Here is a 17,806-nt window from a genome sequence, read left to right as displayed (position 1 = left end):
TCCTCCCCATCTACTCTGCCATGGTGAGACCACACCTGGAATACTGTGTCTAGTTCTGGACTCCCCACTTCAAGATTGTCAGGGAACTACGGGAGGGAGTCCACTGCTGAGCTGTGAGAATGATGAAGGGACATGAACATATTGCCTATGAAGACTGAGAGGCTGTTTAGTCTGGAGAAGGTTGAGAGGATCTTAGGAATGCCTACAAATATCTGAGGGGTGGGTGTCAAGATGAAGATGCCAGGCTCTTCTCAGTGGTGCCCAATGATAGGACAAGGAACAACAGGTACAAGCTGGAGCACAGGAGGTTCCACCTTAACACGAGGAGAAACTTGTTTGCTGCGAGGGTGCTGGAGCCCCTCTCCTTCTCAGACTTTCAAAACTCACCTGGATCTGTCCTTGTGTGACCTGCCCTATGTGATCTTGCTTTGGCAGGGGAGCTTGACATTATGAACTCCAGAGGTCCCTCCCTTCCAATCCCTAACATTCTGTGATTCTGCATGGCAAGATCCCCCAGGGAGGGCAAGTAGTGCTGCAGGACCACCCCAAGAGGTTTACAGCAGGCCCTGCCCCTTTGCTACCTGGAGAGTCTCAGTGAGAGCACTGCTGTGCACACCTGCCCTCCAGGCAGGACAGGGAGAAGCCAAGGCAAGGGCAGCACAGCTGTAGGAAGTTCAAAGTAGCAGACAGAGAGTACCAAACTATATTTACTGTATACAATAGTAAAGGACAACAAAGAAATGTACAAATCAGTGAACAAACAATGAGATCCACGGGAAAATCAAGAAGAAGAGAAGAGGACTTCCAGCTCTAACATGGCCAAAGGGGTCAGGTAAATATAAAAGGCAGGTAATGATCCCAGGGAGCAGCAGCGGGCAACCTATCAAGGGGCAACAGGGTGGCCTTTGTAAAAATCCATCTGGAACAACCACCTCACTCTGCCTGGAGCTCAAACCCATCACACCAACACACTTACAATTCAGAAGGTTTTGGAAGGCAGTAGAGCAGATCATTGCTTTTTTGAACACATGTACACTCACACACGTCATCTTCCCTCGCTCACCAGATTTTTGACCTCATTTATCCTGTTTATCAAAAACAAGCATTAAAAAGAGGCTGTACAGTTTTAGAACCAGCTAAGAAACAGAAGGGAGGAGAAAGGTGAGGGGATTCTGCCTGGCATTCAAGCCAGTGGCTGAAGTTGCAGTGGTGGGTTTCTCTCTGCAAGCCTGCACAACAAAACGTACTGCTGCTCTACCACAAGCATTAGTTTTTGGACCAGCTGCTCTGCAAACTCCAATAATTAAGGGCAAATCTCATTTCAGCATTAAAAAAAGTGTATTTCAGATGACTTTATCATAATATGACAAAGCACACAGAAATCTGCAGTATTTTAGCCTCAAAATCTACCCCAGGTACCAGCCTTGTGTCATAGGCTTCATGCTTCTGAAGGAACCATGTTTGCAACAGTTACTAAAAGCATCAAATCAGCATCTCTTTTTCTTCTCTTAGGCATCTCTTAAGAGGAGACTTTTACACTCACAATTGGCATGAAAATATACTGAATTATTTACATGACTGGAATTAAAGAGGGGCAAGACCGACAAAAGCCAGGAATGAACACTCCATACCCTAACACATGGATGAATAGTTAGGCCACAGGTTTAAAGAAAAAACAAAAAGGAAGAGAAAACCAAACCAAACCAACCAAGAAAAGGTAACAGCAGAGAGACAATGCATAATACTCATTCTGAACTTAAAATCAAATTGGCCCAATTTAAGATATAGATTAATCCCTGCAGATACTCTTTTGACTTGCACACGCAGTACGTCAAAGACAACAAACAATTTTGGTCAATGTCCTCTAAAGTTGAGAAGAATCCTGTGTGATTGGCATGTTCATTTGTCTTCTATTGATCAGCAAATCCAAGGACAGATGAGAGAGTGAGGCATGATGAGGATCCTTACAACTCCTCAAAAGGACGGCATGTCTTAACACACTCCCCCCGTCTGCTGCTGGAACACGTCGATAGTATCTTCATCCTCCATCTCCAGCTGTTAGAGTAATAAGGAAAATACAAGGCTTGAAAGACACAACCTCGTGGTTACAAAAGCACTTAGCTCTCTCTCACTGCCAACAATAGAGCACTGAAGGTGTAAATCTCATTGATTACTGAACGGAGCACTTTCCACCAGCACCCATCGCATCTCCCTTCAGAGCATCACCAACACCAAGGCTGGTTGCAGAGCCATGCCTGTCAGACCAAACTCAGCAACTGGGCATCTTCATCAGCCTGTCACCCAGCCAAGCACCTCCTCTGTTCCTACCCTCAGGTCAGCCCAAGAAATTTTCCTCCCTCCTACAAACAGTGAAAACAAAACATCCCACCCCAAACAAAGGTGTTTGGAACACATTAAACTTGGAGCACTGCTCCGTCATTTTCATCTCAAACTTCTTTGATCTGCAAGCAGACATCAAAATATTTGTACAGCAGTTTGCAGGAAAAGTGTTTTTCATACCTGTGCAGGTGTGTCTGTTTCACTAATGGGCTGTCCATCAAATCTGAATCTAATCTGCCTCATCGACAAGCCCTGCAAGTTTAAAGGCAATCCACATGAGAACCCACGTTTTTGTTGCTGAACCCAAACAAAACATCTGCAGATTTACTGTCAGAACAAATATTGACAAAATTAAGACTTGAAAGATTTAGCAAGGCAGGAAACTAAGAGCATCCATCTGGCCACACAAATGGAGGAAGGGTAACTGTTGGGAGAAATATCCTGCTGCACTGCCGCCAGAGCGAGGACTCGACACAGAACCACACCGGGGTGTGATTCTACTCTGCAGGGCACAAGTGTCAAAAGTTACATTACAAAAGGAACTGAAGAAAAGAGCAATCAGTGCACCCTTCCATAAAACCCCAGAAGACAGGGAGGAGCAGCAATTATTTCTCATGCAGCCACACAGAAGTAACAGTTCATTAAGCTGACTCAAGGGAAAATGTTTTCTAGAAGGCTGAAAACACTACCTTGCTGTGTGACTAGCTACTAGCAACAACTACTCATAGTTAAGGTTTCATTCATGCCAGGCACCTGCTCCCAATTCTAGCTGGTTTATTTTCTGATGAATGAAGAAGACTGTAGTTAGATAATGGTTAGACTCAATGACCTTAGAAGCTTTTTTCCAACCAAAATGATCCTGTGATTTTGTGACTGAGGGGAAAAAAAAAACCTTACAGAACTTGGTGCAGATTTCTACTTGCAACTTTATTAGAAAGGGTCTAGACTAGGGTCTCATGTAAGTTAATAAGGCCCTTAAAACTTGAGTTGAGTTCAGACTGAATCCTGGTTTGACAGTGCTTAATCACACAATGTAGTCTTTATGCCGTGGCTCAGGGATCAAGGTCTTGCTTCGCCCTCTCAGGCCCTCTGAAATCCCTGTGTGAGTCACACTTTCAGTCATACAGAGCCACATGAACCAAAAAACTCCCTACACCTCTCTAGAGGTCTACAGACCTCTTTAGAAAAATGTTGGAAATGTGGGGAAATGTTAGAGCCTGGAATATTGTGTCCAGTTCTGGACTCCCCATTTCAAGAGAGACAGGAATCTGCTGGACAGAGTTCAACAGAGGCTACCAGGATGATGAAGGAACTTGAACACCTCTCTTGTGGAGAAGGATTGAGATACCTGGGGCTGGTTTAGTCTGGAGAAGAGAAGACTAAGAGGGAATCTTAGCAAGTCTATAAATATCTGAGGAGTGGGTTTCAAGATGAGGGTGCCAGGCTTTTTTCAGTGGTGCCCAGTAACAGCACAAAGAACAACAGGTATAAGCTGGAATACAGGAGGTTCCACCTTAACATGAGAAGAAAATTCTTTATTGTGAAGGTGACAGAGCCCTGGAGCAGGCTGCCCAGAGAGGTTGTGGAGTCTCCTTCAGTGGAGACTTTCAAACCCTCCTGGATGTGTTCCTGCATCACCTGCCCTAGATGACCCTGCTTTGGCAGGGGGGTTAGACTTGATCTCTAGAGGTCTCTTCCAACCCTTAACATTCTACAATTCTTGGACCTGATGCCATTCACCTCCCCACCCCTGCTCTGTGCCACCTGATACAGGTGATGAGGGCTGCAGGCTGGGACCTGGGGATAAACTCCTCTTCTGTTTAGCTCAGGGCAGCACTGAGGAATGGACTCTGACACAGAGGAGCCAGCCAGCATCAACAGAACATGGGCAGCCTGAATTGGGCAGCAGGCAACAGAAGATGTGAAGAGGACCAAAGAAAACCCCAAAAAGTCACAGCAGAGGAGGATGTGGTTTGCCCAGTTACCCAAATAGAAAACATCCTCTCTACCAAGTTAATAAAGCTTTTAGAAATGTCAGAACTGAGGATTCTGAGGCTACAAATTCAGAGTGAATAGGTCTGAGGGCCAGGATCAGAATTTCGGTAACACCACCATGGCACATGTTTAGAGCTTTAGGAGAGCTTGACGAGGAAGAGGCAGTTTTCACGAACTGAAAAGAGAAAACCCTTAACGTTTAAGAGCAGCCACCATCCCGAATGTTCACTGTCCCACACGTCTGTACGTATGCAGGCAGGTGGCACTGGTCGTTGCAGCGTGCCAGCGGTTTCCACCATACCAAGGGCTCTTTCTCGGCGAGAGCAGCGAGCCGGGAGCCCGCGCAGCCCCCTGCCTACCTGCCGCTCGCAGTAGGCCTTCATCAGCTTGCTCAGGGGAGTGTGCCTCTTGATTTTGAACTGAACCACAGAGCCGTCCTGCCCCGCCACTTTCAGGTTGATGTGATCGTTCTCCGTTTTCACGCCTTCCTAGATGAAAAACCGAGGAGAAAAATGCGGGTTGCGAGCGCGGCCGGGCGAGCCGTGCTCCGTGTAAGCCCCGCCACGTCTCTGGCCTAAATCCTGGCCTCGAAGCGGGTCGGAGATCGTACCGGAGCCGGACAGCACCACCTACGGCCTATGGAGGCTGGGGGGGGTCTGCCCCGGGGAGGCGGCGGCCCGGCTCTCCGAGGAGCCTTTCCCTCCCGCCGCACCCTGGCCCGGCCCACCCCGCCATCTTGGCCGCCGCACGCCGCCGACCGGGGCGGGGCCCCACCGGCAGCCCTGCCCCAGCACCCGGCGGAGGAGGCCTCTTTCCTTCCCCCCCGGGCCCGGCCGCGCCGCAGCAGCCTCGGCGCCGCCACGCCTCACCTTGGGCTTTTCCTCCGACATGGCGCCGGGGTCGGGGAAGAGACCGCGCGCGCGCTGAGGAAGCGGCCCGCGCGCTGGGCTCCCGCCGCCGCCGCCTCCTGCCGCCCGCGAGAGCGAGCGCGCACTTCAGCCCCGCCCCCGTCCCCGCCGCTCCGAGCGCCCATTGGCCGCACCGCTCCGGTCACGTGAGGGGCGGAACTGTAGTGGCCCAGGGGAAGGAGACCGCGCGCGCGCACCTTCTGAGGCGGCTCCGGAAGTGCCGTCACGGCTAACAGGAAGCGCCAAAGGCGGGGGGGCAGGGCCTTGGGGCGGGGCTAAGGCGCAGTCGGCGCCTGGCGGAGCCGCAGAGGGGCGCCGTGTGCCCGTGCGCTTCGGTGCCACGCGTGGAGCGCCGCTGTGGGCCAGGACCTTCCGGCCCGAGCGGCGGCGTTTGAGGTGCTGCTGGCAAGGGGGACCGAGGCAGGGACCCGGAGCCTTCCAGCCCGCCCGGGGTTTGCTAGTACAGATCTCGGGGCCAGCCGTGGGCTGCAGGCCTTGGGCAGCCACGACAGCTGGCTGGTGTCGGCTCCAGGTGTGTCCTAGAACATGAGCACCACACTCAGGATAAAGGGGGACGTTGGCTGCGGACAGAGGAGCCTCTTACAAAGGCTCCTTCTCACCCTGCTGCTCTGCCTGTCCCAAAGCTGCCTTCCTGTTTGGCGTGACTCCTGCACTCTTTCTGGGCTGGGCATTAACTTTATATAGTTCGTATTGACACTGGAACCGGGGTGGCTGTTTCATTAAACCCTTGTCCTGATACTACCCCCTCACTACCGGCTTTGCCTGGCGTTTCTGTGCAAGTCTGTCCCAAAAATCACAGCACTCTCCATGTGCAGCTATCCTGTGGCTCAAAGCCAAGCTGCCCTTTGCACTCTGTTAACTCCTTCTTTCCATGCTCCCTCTGCATGCCTGTCCCCTCAGCCCTGCACCTCCTGGGCAGCAAGGCTCAGAGCCCCACCCCTCTTGTCATCTGCTGCCCCAGTCCCAAGCAGAGCAACCTTCCCACCAGCAGCAGCAGACACACAACAGACTAATCCTCACAAAGGGTCTTTTGAAATGCCAGGCTCAGCTCTCTGTTAGTGCAGATGTTTCTTACCACACCTGGGCAAGAATCTCAGCCACCCAAGGACCCTGCATCACCTCCCTGCCACAGACCAGCCAAGCCAAAGGGATCACTAGCTTTGCAGTTCATCAGCCCCACAATACCTGCACACAGCAACCTTCATAGATGCAGTTAGAATAATTAGCAGAAGCTCTATCACAGGCTATGAAATGCAGTCCCCAGGCTGATGATGCTGAGCCCAGGGTGTGAACAGAGGACACAGTGCTTCTGCCCAGTACTGGTGCTGCCCTGGCAGTATGGCATGTCCTCTGCTTGTCCCCAGGGCACAGTTATGCTCCATCCACACAGGTACTCATTCCTCAGGTGGAGCTGGTCCTGCTGCCCTGGTTCAGAGAACAGAGCCTGTAACAAGTGGGGTCTCAACAAGGGAAACCTGCTTGAAGGGCCCTTCATCCCTGCTGGGTTTGGAGGCACTGGCCCTTAGTGCTGGGAGCTGGGCCAGTGGAACTGCTCAGGTAGTCTAAAGGGATTATAATGGCCCCAGTTCCCAGGGCATGAAGAGACCTGGAGTCCATCACAGCCCAGGAGGGGTCAAGGCAGCTGTAACAGCTTTGCAGTTCAGGACCAGCTGCCCCTATACATAGCTTATTCTTAAAGCCCCTACCTGGGGCTTTGGCTGGAAGGGGAACCACAGCCCCTCCAAGCCAGCATACCCAAAAAAGCAGAGGGTACAACCAGGATCTTTTCTCCTTACAGGGCTCCATGCTTTGTTTTCCATGCACACAGGGCAGCTTGCATAAAGGAGCTGCAAACCAAGCACAGGGCATTGGGGAATCTTAAATCATCTCCCAGCTATGCATATCTGGGTAAGATGCTGTCAACCACACACCACAGCTCTTGACTTGGCAGCACCAGGAAGCAGCCCCTGCCCAGACTGGGACAGAAGATGGAAGAGCACTCATGCAAGCTTGGCTCCCAACCTTACTCTTTCAGCCCTCCTCCCAGGACTGCAGCCTGGTTCACACTAACAGCAGCTTGGGCTACAGACCAGGTGCTTATTCAGCACTGGCAGAGTCCTTCACTTTCTTCCTACCACCTGAAGCTAAGCATCTCCTGATAGCAATGAGACAGCCTAGATTAAAATCAGCTGCCAAGCTTTGTATATCTTACAATGTTGGCAAAAGCCAGCCAGGTTCCAGCAGCCAGCATACAGCTCAGGCAGCAGCAAGGTTTCACAGCTGGCTTAGCTGCATAAGTTCAGCTCCAGCAGTTTATATCTGAGGGCCATCAGCCTGGCAATGCAAGTGGACTATTTAATGCAACCCCACAGAAATGCCACCATCTGCAGCCTGGAGCCACCCTGGCAGCAGGCAATAGTCAGCTTTTCTCAGAGCAGCCTCTCAAGGTGGATGCATTGCTGACATGCAAGGCTCCTACATGCTGCAAAGCCACTTTTGGGTAAGTACAGGACCACCACATAAGAGCAGTTAGCTTCCATCTTCCTTTCCCCACCCCAGGTCCCTTCAGCAGGTAGCACAGCAGAGGGTTTAGTCTGTGCCCACAGATGCCAGGAGCCTCCAGGCCTCACCACTTAGACAAGGGCTCTGAGGGGTGCCAGGGCACACAGGAGAAGCTCTTAAAGGAGCTGGGTTTTCCTGTGAGAGCAGCATTACTCCCAACACCCAGCTCTCCCTAACAACTGAACATCTCCATCAGACTCATCCTTTCAAGGCATCAAGAGTCTATGGCAGCCTGGTCTCTGCCTCCTCTCAGGGCTAGCTCCACATAACAGTGACAACCCCATTGCTGCCAACCCAGAACTGGTGTGGAAGCAGAGTTAAACCCTTTCAGACTAAGATAGTAATCAAACCAGTTTAATATCCAGTCAACATATTGCAAATGCATCTGAATCCTACAGCATTGGTATCAGCCATGGCCATCCAGCCCAGGAGACCACCTTTCTAGAACAGCACAGAGAGGTAGGAAAGTTGGGGCATTTCCCCAGATTAGTTGCAAGGGAGAACATGCACATGGGATCTTCCTCCTGGAGGCATGAGATAACCAGAAACCTGTGCTTTTGGAAAGGAATGCTGATGTGCTGGGGCAGCTACAGGCACCCGGAGTAACAGCCAAGGCCTCCTGCTGACCAACCAAATCAAGAACCTCTTTTGCTGGCTTGTGCTTATAGTGAAAAAAGTAAACTGAAAAAGAAGAGATGGTGTTTGTGTGCAGAAGAGCCTGGCTGTGTGTGTGTCAAGCGTGTTTGGTGAGGCAGGAGCAAGACAGATGCAGGAGGTTGCTTTTGCCCGTGGCCAGAGACAGGGGCTGTTATTTGCATTGCTTTGGACTCTTACCACTCCAGGGGTACCAGTGAGAAGAAATGTGTCATCCTCAGGTGTTGCCACCACCTTTTCCTCTACCAGCAGAGCAAGGGCAAAGCTCTGGAGCAAATTGAGCATTCAGAGTGGGGACAATGGTGTCACCAAGCACCTGGCTCATCTTCTGTGGCGGCTGAAGCAGCAAGTGGCACCACGGTGGTCTCCTTGTGGCAGAGAAGGTGTGGGAGTCCTGCAGCTCTGTGGGAAGGCACTGTTCACCAGGCTGGGCAGGTCTGGAGATGCTAGTTCTCAAATTTTGCATAAGGGTTCTCTTCCTTGAACAGGCCTAGAAGAGAAGAGATTTGTTCAGCAGCTGTCATGGCAGCCATAGCCAGCAAGAAATCCAGTTCTTTGTAACAACTGTCATTCATGCTTCAGCCAGCTTCCTGTCCTGCAGGCCTCCCAAAAGACCTGCTTTTTCTTGAGCCACACATGCAGTCAGCACTACCGCACTCAGCACAAGAGGAAAGCTCAACCTGATGGCAAACTTCTCTCCCAAGCAGTCTGTATAAAGTCCAAGTAAAGCAGCACAGCTGATCTTCCAGAGAACCCTTTCTGCATGCTGTTGGACTGGACTTGGAAGTAGAGAGTCCAGACCTAAATTAAAACTCTGAGGCTTGCTCCCCTGCTCCTGCATCCACAGACTGGGACACAGCAAGGCAGGGTATGAGGCTGACTTCTGGGCTAGTCACCCCCTGTGTCACTGTTGGCTGCTTTCCCAGCCCAACACTTTTGAGGAAGAACAGCCAGAAAGGACAAGATTATAAACCCTGCTGTCAGGCTGCAGCAAGATAGAGCCTTGCATGGCAAGACAGTCCTGGAACACAGCTGTTCCACAAGCAGGTGCTTTTCTCCACCAAGAGCTCCTTCAGGTACAGCTTTGCCTGCTTTTCCTCCTCCAGAGGAGCCAGCACAGCTGGAATCTCCTGGATCTCCTGCCTAACCTGGACCTGGAAACAGCTACAGGCAGAGGAAGGGTTTCCAGATTTCCCTACAGCCCTCCACAAAGCCAGAGATCACCACACTCAGTGTGCATAAGCTTGACTGTTCCTTGCTCCATGGCTGCTCTGGGAGAGCTCCCAGTAGCTCAGTGGACAAGCAGGAGAGACCTCTCCACTGCCTCCAAGTGCTAGGCTGCTGTTCCCCTCAAGCAGATCTCCACCTGCCCCAGGGCTGAAGGACAGCTCAGCCCCAGGAGTGAGGCTGTGCACTCCCAGCACCTGGGGGGTGAAGTAGGCCCCAGAGGGCAGGAGAGCAATTCACTGAGAGGAAGCAGAGAGTGTTTTCCCTGCTGGTTAGGTCTCCTCTGTAGCTGTAACCACAGCCAGGAACAGCTCCTGAAGCTGCTCCATCTAAAGCTCAGTGTGACCACTCACGCCAGCACCCTACCATATTTCCTTCGGATTTCATCGTGCCGCGATTTCATCTCTGCTCTCCTGCAAGAGGCAAACAGAAGTGAGAGTCAGTGAGTGGCAATACAAAAACAAACCTGGAGCTCCAGGCTGCCAGGTTTGCTCAGCCCCTCAACCACCCACCTCCTGGAGGCAATGGGGACCACGAGGGGTCAGATACACAGCACTGTTGCGATGCTGCATCCACGAGTCACCTCAGAAAGGTGTTGCTTGTGAGGTTTACTCTTGAGCTACAGCTGACCACTGACTGCCTGTGTCAAGCCCCACATGCCTCAGTGCCACATCTGATGGTACAGACAGGAGCCCAGTCATCCTGCAGGCTGAGGCAGTGGCCAGTTGACAGGGAAGCAGGGGTGACCTCACCTCTCCTCCTGCCGCACTCGTCTCCTCTCCCGCTCCCGGGCCGCTCTCTCATCATCCTTGTCTGGCCTGGCAGACAGAAGAGCTGTTAGCAGAGCCCAGCAATCAGCTCAGCACCAGCACGTGGCTGCAGCTGAGCTGCTCCCACACAACAAGGAACCTCTCTGATACTTGCTTTGTGCTCTTTTTCTTGCAACAGCAGCAGCAGCAGCAGACCCCCAAGGTGATAAGGATTGATCCTCCCACCACAGACATCGCAATGATCAGGGCTTCAAAGTTCACTGAAGGATTTGACAGAACACATTTAGGACACAAATCCATGGCTGTTTGGAGGCAATATTTACAAGCATTTGGCTGCTGTCAACAGCAGCTTCAGCTATTGGCCTGGGACCATGCATAGCAGCCTGGGGAGGCAAGATAGACATGGTTATCTCAGGGTATGCCAAGTGTTGGCACCAGCACACGCACACCAACTGAGTGCACAGAGCTGCTACCTACAGCACTCACTCACTGCCTATGAAGAAAGCCAAGAACAAATGCACTCAGGTCAAACTCCTCCAGCAAAGCTGCCTTGATCACTAACTCTGGTGAACAGTAACCCAACAAAGGAAAAAAAAACAACCAATCTGGAGGCTTCAGTGCTGAGCAGCAGCCTCCAACAGAGAAACCACCACTTGGCACTGGAGTTACTAGTCACAGGAGCCAGCCTCAGAAGTCATCTAAGATGAGATGACAGTGGACTGGAGGCACTTACAGGTGTCTGGAGTCCTTGGGCAAGATGAGAATTGTTGGAATTTGTTGGCTTGGGGCCAGCAGTGCTGCTAAAGCAGCTAAAGGCAGAGGGCTGCTTCATGAACCCTTCATGAGCACTTCTAATCTCCATGCAGCTCAGGCTGTGAGCCCAGGGGAAAGCCTGAGCACTGCATATGCTGCATATCAGAAGACTTCCTGTCCCTTCACTGCAGTAGCAGGCTTACTGAGCTGCTCCAAGTTGAGCTGCCTCCACCATTGTCCTTGTAGGAGAGGTGCTCCAGCCCACCAATGGTCTGATGATAAAAAGTCACACACTCCAAGAAAAGGAGACTCATTGAAGAGCTGACCTCCCATAAGGCTAATCTCTTGAGCAAGTTTTACAGGCAAAGGAATGTGTCCTTATACAATGAAACCTTTTGTGAAGCTACTCACAGAGAAACTGGAATTTCAAGGTCTTACCCAAGCCTCAGAAAAGCATATTGTAGTGCTTACAAAGAGGAGATTCTTCCTCCACAAGGTATGGAAGCAGTTAACTTGCCAGTGGACAGAGAACAGAGCCCAGCCTCAAGCACAACAGATGAGAGGAAAACAAAATTCAAGTTCACTCTCAAGAGGACAGAAAAGAGAAACCAAGGCCCAGCTTGCTTCATAGATTCTCCAGACCCCAAAAGCCAAGTCCAGAAGCTGTCAGTCATAAAAAGCTCCCAGATGTGACCTGGCTGCAGCACAGCTTATGCAGGGCTAGTTTCTCAGGAGGGCAAGAGCTGAGCAGGACCACAGCACACTCAGCACTAGAAGCCCACACAAGCCTCCAGAGAAGTCACATCACTTCTGTTTCCAAGAGTCCTTGTGAATTTTAAGAGGCTGCCTGGGACAGCTGCTAAAGGTGAAGGGCAAGCAGCTGTGCGAGGAACAATGCAGAGGGGTGCAGAGAAAAGGGCTGCCAAAGAGTCAGCCTCTGGTGTGCAGACTTTTAGCACCAGGGAAGGTTGCATGGGCAGCTGACCACAGAGCACCTTTGACTCTTGTTGCTAGGCACTAGCCATGTTTGGAAGCCTCCATCATACCAAAGCATAAGAAACGTGTTTAGATTAGCTGAAGCCCTGCAAATCCTCCTTGCCAGAAGGCAGACTGCTCACATGTTGCTTCCTCACCCACACTTCAGGAAGTTTGGAGAACCCTGACTGACTTCAGCCTGTAACTGCTAAACCAGCATCAAGAAAGGGAGGGACAGGAAGCCTCCCAGTACCAGCAGCAGGAGCAGCAGCCAGTGCTGTTTATCAAGCATCAAGGGCAGTCTTAGAATCATAGAATGTAGGGGTTGGAAGGGCCATCTAGAGATGGTGTCCAACCACCCTGCCAAAGCAGGATCACCTAGGGCAGCTCACACAGGAGCACATCCACATGGGTCTTGAAAGTCTCCAGAGGAGACTCCACAAGCTCTCTAGGCAGCCTGCTCCAGGGCTCCAGCCCCCTCACAATAAAGAGGTTTCTCCTCATGTTGAGGTAGAACTTCCTGTATTCAAGCTTATACCCACTATTTCTTGTCCCATCACCAGGCACTGCTGAAAAGAGCCTGGCACCTTCATATTGACACTCACCCCTTTAATATTTATAGAAGCTAGTAAGATCCCCCTCTCAGCCTTCTCTTCTCCAGACTGAACAGCCCCAGTCATTGCTCAAGCATTGTCCACTTACCCCAGCAGACTCCCCAGCGGGCGGAGCGGAGCTCACACAGGTCAGCCGGAGGGAGGACTCTTCGGACAGGGTACTCCACACACCTCCCACTGCTGGCACACCACAGGCACTGGGACACAGGAACCAGGCAGCACAGTGTTACTGGTGCAGAGCTGTGCTCTGCAGTGCTAGCCACAGGGCCAGCGTGGCCTGTTCCCACAGGCCAGGTACCAGGAGGCAGCACCAGGATGCTCAGGAGCCACAGCTGTGTTTAGTGGTTGGACACGATGATCACAAAGCTCTTCCCCAACCCAAAAGGTTCTGTGATTTTGTCAGACTTGCCTGCACCAGGAGAGGCAGGCAAAGGGAGTGCAGATTCCTAGGGCAAGTAAAGATGCTGAGAAACCTTCTGGCCTGCATGATGGCATTAATCACCAAATCCTTCACGTTTGTTCCACACTGGCTTTGGGACAAGGAGGGTGGCTTTGATGCAGGCCACTCACACAGCTGAGGAGCAGGATTGATTGTGTGCCCTCACTAGACTTTCCCAGCCACACCATCCACAGCAGCTTTGCACCCTCCAATCACTAACACCAGCGTTGGGCTGGGTTTGCTTAAACTGGTTCTGGCTCTGCCAGTTGCAAGACTTGACGCAAGCTGAAGTTTGCTGATATCAGCGATAAGGCAGCGGAAGTGGACAGGACGGGAGCATGCCTTCCCCACCCCCCCAGTGCCACAGCACACACAGACTGCTGAAGGGGCAGCCTGACCAGCCAGTCCAGCACTCCCAGCTCCTTCACCACACACTGTCTCACACCTGTGGAGAAGCTCAGCAGTTCCAACACTCAACTCTAAGAGCACAGAATTGCTTTGGTTGGAAGAGACCTCCAAGATCATCAGCCTAATACCAGCATGGCCACTAAACCATGTCTCCAAGTGCTATGCCCACACATTTCTTGGACACCTCCAGGGACAGTGACTCCAGCAACCTCCCTGGGCATCCTGTTCCAATGCCTGGGCACCCTAGGAAATATTTCTCTTCTGAAAGCCTCCAGTCTAAACCTCCCCTGGCACAATTTCAGGCCATTTCCTCTCCTTCTATCACCTGATACTAGGGAGAAGACACCAACCCCCACCTCACTCCAACCTCCTCTCAGAGAGTTGTAGAGAGCAATGAGGTCTCCCCTCAGCCTCCTCTTCTCCACAATGAACAACCCCAGTTCCCTCAGCTGCTCCTCACCAGATCCTTCATCAGCTTCATTGCCCTTCTCTGGACCTGCTCCAGCACTTCAATGTCTTTCTTGGAAGTGAAGGCCCCAAAACAGACCCCAGTACTCAAAGTGCAGCCTCACCAGTGCTGAGTACAGTGGGGGCAATCACTGCCCTGGCCCTGCTGGCCACACTACTGCTGATCCAGCCCAGGGTGGTGCTGGCTTTCTTGGCCACAACAAAAGCCAAGCAGTTTCTAGCAACCTCTCCCCAGAGCACCAAGGGGTGTTTATCCTCCCACTGTCACACACATCTGCAACAATCTCAGGACAAGGACAGGGGAACAGCCCCACTTCCAGGAAGGAAGCTGCACCCTAACGGCCCTGCAAAGCCCACGCTATGTTTTCAGGCACCACAGGGGGGTTGGGACTTTTGCTGCTGCTACTTACTGTGACATTTTTCAGACACTCCTCACAGCTCTTGTTTGTGTACTGGTGACAAGCTACAGAAAGGGGAAAAAACAAAAAGACACCTCAGTACTTTGAAGGGCTTCTCAGTGGCTCACAACTCCAGGCTCCTGTTGCTGTACACAGCTTTGCCTACTCTGGCAGGTGGTCACTCATCCTAGACCAGTGGCAATGCCATGTAATGCTGCTGCAAGAGCTGCCAGCCTCAAAACAGTAGGGGGCCCCAAATGGAAGTCACCTGCCTCGCCTGTGCTGACCCAAAGCCTTGAACTGTGAGTTCCAGTCCCTGGGTCTTATTTCCCTAAAAGCCTGAGCACCCTCTGGGGCTGGTAGGCAGTCAGACAGCTGTGGGGGCCACTGTACACTGTCTGGAGGGAGCCTGCAAGGACCAAGACAAGCACTGGGCAGGCAGTGCAGTCTCCTATCATCAGATGACAGAGCAGGTCAAACAAACAAGCCTCAGACAAGGAAATTACTACCAGGAAAAACAACGGCAGAGGAGGACAAGGGGGAACAAGCAGTTTCAAATCCCACAGGGGCCCCCTGCAGCACAAAGGCCATGCCCTGCCCCAGCCAATTCATCCAAACCCTCTTTCAGTAGGAAACCCTCCGGGGGATGGAAGCAGCACTGCAGCTGAAACCCATGCCCATGTTCAGAACCTGTTTCCACTCCCACTTGGCAGAAGACGACCCCTGCACTCTAGACACACATGCCTCTTGGCACTGGTGTCTCTGTGGACAATGGCATCTCCAGAGGATGCAGGTCAGCTGGGCAGGAGGAATGGATTATGTCTGAACTCAGAAGGTGGCCCAGTCCAGCTGCCTTCCTGGGCTTGCCTGCAGCTCCTGGCAGTGCTAGCACTTCAGAAAAGTGTTCCTAGAGGACACTTGCCTGCCATCTCACTGGTATGCTGTCCTAGATCCCTACTAAGTATGCCAGCCCTTGAGGATCAGCTATTTAAATCTCACCCTTGCCTAAGAGTCCAAGCACCAGCCTGTTTGACTGAACCAAACCACAAGGCATTTTGCCTGATTACTTAGTAACTGGTGAAAGAAGGCTTGCTGCTTCATAGCACCTTAATCAGGAAGGAATCATCCCAGAGGTGCTTGTTTTCCACACTCCCAAGCAGCAGAGCTGCATTTTGTCTCCCCAGCTGGCAGGAGCCCTCAGCTGTGACCCACTGGCAGCAGTCACATGCTCTGCAGAGATCTCCAAACAACAGGGCAATTGATGAACATGGCTCAGATAAGGGTGTTTGCACACTGGCTGGGGAGCCAAGATTGCAGCTTTCAAACGCTCTAGGAAGATGCCTCTCCCCCATTTCTCCATCTGAGGCCAGAAAGGAACCACAGCACCTCTGCTGCCCCTCAGATTGGGCAGCAGGCTGCCAGCAGGCAAATGGAAAGCCAGTGGTTTTAAGTGGGCTTCCTACTGATATTCTGCTTTCTCTCAGGATCTGTCCTCTCCTGGCAGCCTCAACTGAGGTTCATCCTTTGAATGATAACGTCAAGGCCACCCTCTTCCAGCTGTATCCAGAGCAGACCATTGCCAGGGTCCTGCAGCCCTTTAGGAGTAGGGTTTTGTCCCCATGCCAATCCCAGGAGACCAGCCTGCTCACACAGGACAGCACAGGAAGCACCACGGTCCTTGGGGGCAAAGGTGGGAGAGCAATCCTTGCTGCGCTAGAAGCCTCCTGGGTAATATTTTTGCACTTGCTTACAGAAGTGAACCAAGTGAGACAGTAAAACATGTGTTGGTCTTCTCCCTCCTCCCAGCTGGAGCCACCATGCAGCCATCAGAGGGATGGTCATCACATGGAGAAGAGTCATCACTTGGAAGAGTAGGCAGACTTGGGACACCCTTGAAGGGGAGTGTGCCTACCCTGGGCTTGAGCTTCTCCCCTATCTGGCACAGCACCCATGGGGCTATACCTCTGCCCACCAAGGAGAAGCAGTTTGCCATCTGGTGCTCTCATCCTGGGCTAATAGCATCCACCTGCACCCAGCTGGTCTCCCCTGCTCTGAAGGATGTCCTCCAAAGGGCTATCAGTAGACCTGGCTGCCCAGAGAGTCAGTCCTCTGTGCCCAGGACAGGTATCAAACCCTGCCAGGACATCAGGAAGTGAAGTGAGGTTGGGACAGCAGCTGGAACAGCACCAAGGTGCCCCACCGTCCAGACCTCCGAGGGACGTGCTGGTGCCCCATGCCACACAGGATCATGGTCTACAGCGCTTCCAGCACGGGGCGGACTTCTCATCACAGCTCCCACTGCCTGTCCCCCTGCCCAGGAGCCAACTCATGCCCAGCACACGCTCGGCATGCAGCCCGCGGGGCAGGAGCCGGCTCCGGGCTGCTTCGCACACCTGACGCCCCGCAAAGGGAGGTCTGCAGGCGCCGCAAAGCCCCGGGTCTCGCCGCCGGGCCTCGTCCCCGTGCCCACAGCGCCTGCGGGGAAGCACCCCGCTAGGCCGGGACCGCCGGACCCGGAGCCCACAGGCCCGAGGGGGCGCGGGGCGCTGTCGTGGCGCCGCAGCCCCGCCAGCACCGAGCCCCGCGCCGGGGCCGCGCTTACCTCCCGCCACGTCCTGCGCGGCGGCGGGGAGCAGCGCCAGGGCCAAGGCGGCGCAGAGCCGGAGCACCGCGGCCATCGCGCAGTCGGGCGGGCCGAAGCCAGAGCCGGGAGGGGCTGCAGCCTCTGCCTATGTAGGGCCGAGCGCGGGGGCGGGCCGGGGGCGGCCCCGGCAGCGGACCGCGCGGAGCCGACGGCCGGCGAGCCTCGGCCGAAGGGGAAGGAGGGAGCGTGGGGCCTGGGGCGGGCCGGCGGCGGGAGGACGTGCGTGGCCGGTTGTGCTCCCCAGCGAGCGGTCGGAGCGGTCCCCGCGCTGCTCAGCCGGGAGACAGCCGCCCGGCGCCCCCCGCGCAGCCCCGGGCGCGGCCGCAGGAGGGGGACAGACTCCCGCGGGAGCAGCCGCAGGGGCGCAGGTAAAACCCTCCGCGGTTGGACACTGCCAGCCCACAACGGAGCCTCTGCGCCCTGCGGGGACCGACCCCCAGGAGTCTTCAGGAGCCCTCCCCTCACGGTGACACCGGTCTTGACAGCGTGGAAGTGCATAAGCTTGTAGGACGAGAGGAAATGGCCACGAGTCGCACCGGGGCAGGTTAGGGTTGGACATCAAAAGAAACTTCCTCTCTGGAAGGATTCTCAGCGGCTGGAACAGGCTGCCCAGGGAAGCAGTTGAATCCC

The 17,806-nt window shown here is 53.4% G+C and overlaps 2 protein-coding genes across 2 annotated transcripts; both read right to left on the bottom strand.

Moving 5' to 3' along the window:
• Positions 1–689: 689 nt before the first annotated feature.
• On the bottom strand, positions 690–5,343 carry LOC137454051 (small ubiquitin-related modifier 3). Its single transcript, XM_068163916.1, has 4 exons — positions 5,205–5,343; positions 4,695–4,823; positions 2,521–2,592; positions 690–2,055 (listed from the first exon to the last, which is right to left on the bottom strand). Exons 1-4 carry the CDS (start codon positions 5,223–5,225, stop codon positions 1,993–1,995), a joined length of 285 nt encoding a protein of 94 aa, XP_068020017.1. The 5' UTR covers positions 5,226–5,343; the 3' UTR covers positions 690–1,992.
• Positions 5,344–8,164: 2,821 nt separating this feature from the next.
• PTTG1IP (PTTG1 interacting protein) lies at positions 8,165–17,243 on the bottom strand. The gene is made up of 7 exons (XM_068163962.1): positions 17,135–17,243; positions 14,545–14,597; positions 12,908–13,016; positions 10,632–10,737; positions 10,460–10,525; positions 10,074–10,120; positions 8,165–8,970 (listed from the first exon to the last, which is right to left on the bottom strand). The coding sequence occupies exons 1-7, from the start codon at positions 17,208–17,210 to the stop codon at positions 8,927–8,929; spliced, it is 501 nt and encodes a 166-aa protein (XP_068020063.1). The 5' UTR covers positions 17,211–17,243; the 3' UTR covers positions 8,165–8,926.
• Positions 17,244–17,806: the final 563 nt, after the last annotated feature.

This window comes from Melanerpes formicivorus, unplaced genomic scaffold, assembly GCF_026170545.1.
Source record: "Melanerpes formicivorus ecotype bairdi unplaced genomic scaffold, bMelFor1.0.p_v2 SCAF_76, whole genome shotgun sequence".
NCBI classification, from domain to species: domain Eukaryota; kingdom Metazoa; phylum Chordata; class Aves; order Piciformes; family Picidae; genus Melanerpes; species Melanerpes formicivorus.
The sequence above is the reverse complement of the archived record's forward strand: the minus strand, read 5'-3'. Positions and strand labels throughout refer to the sequence as shown.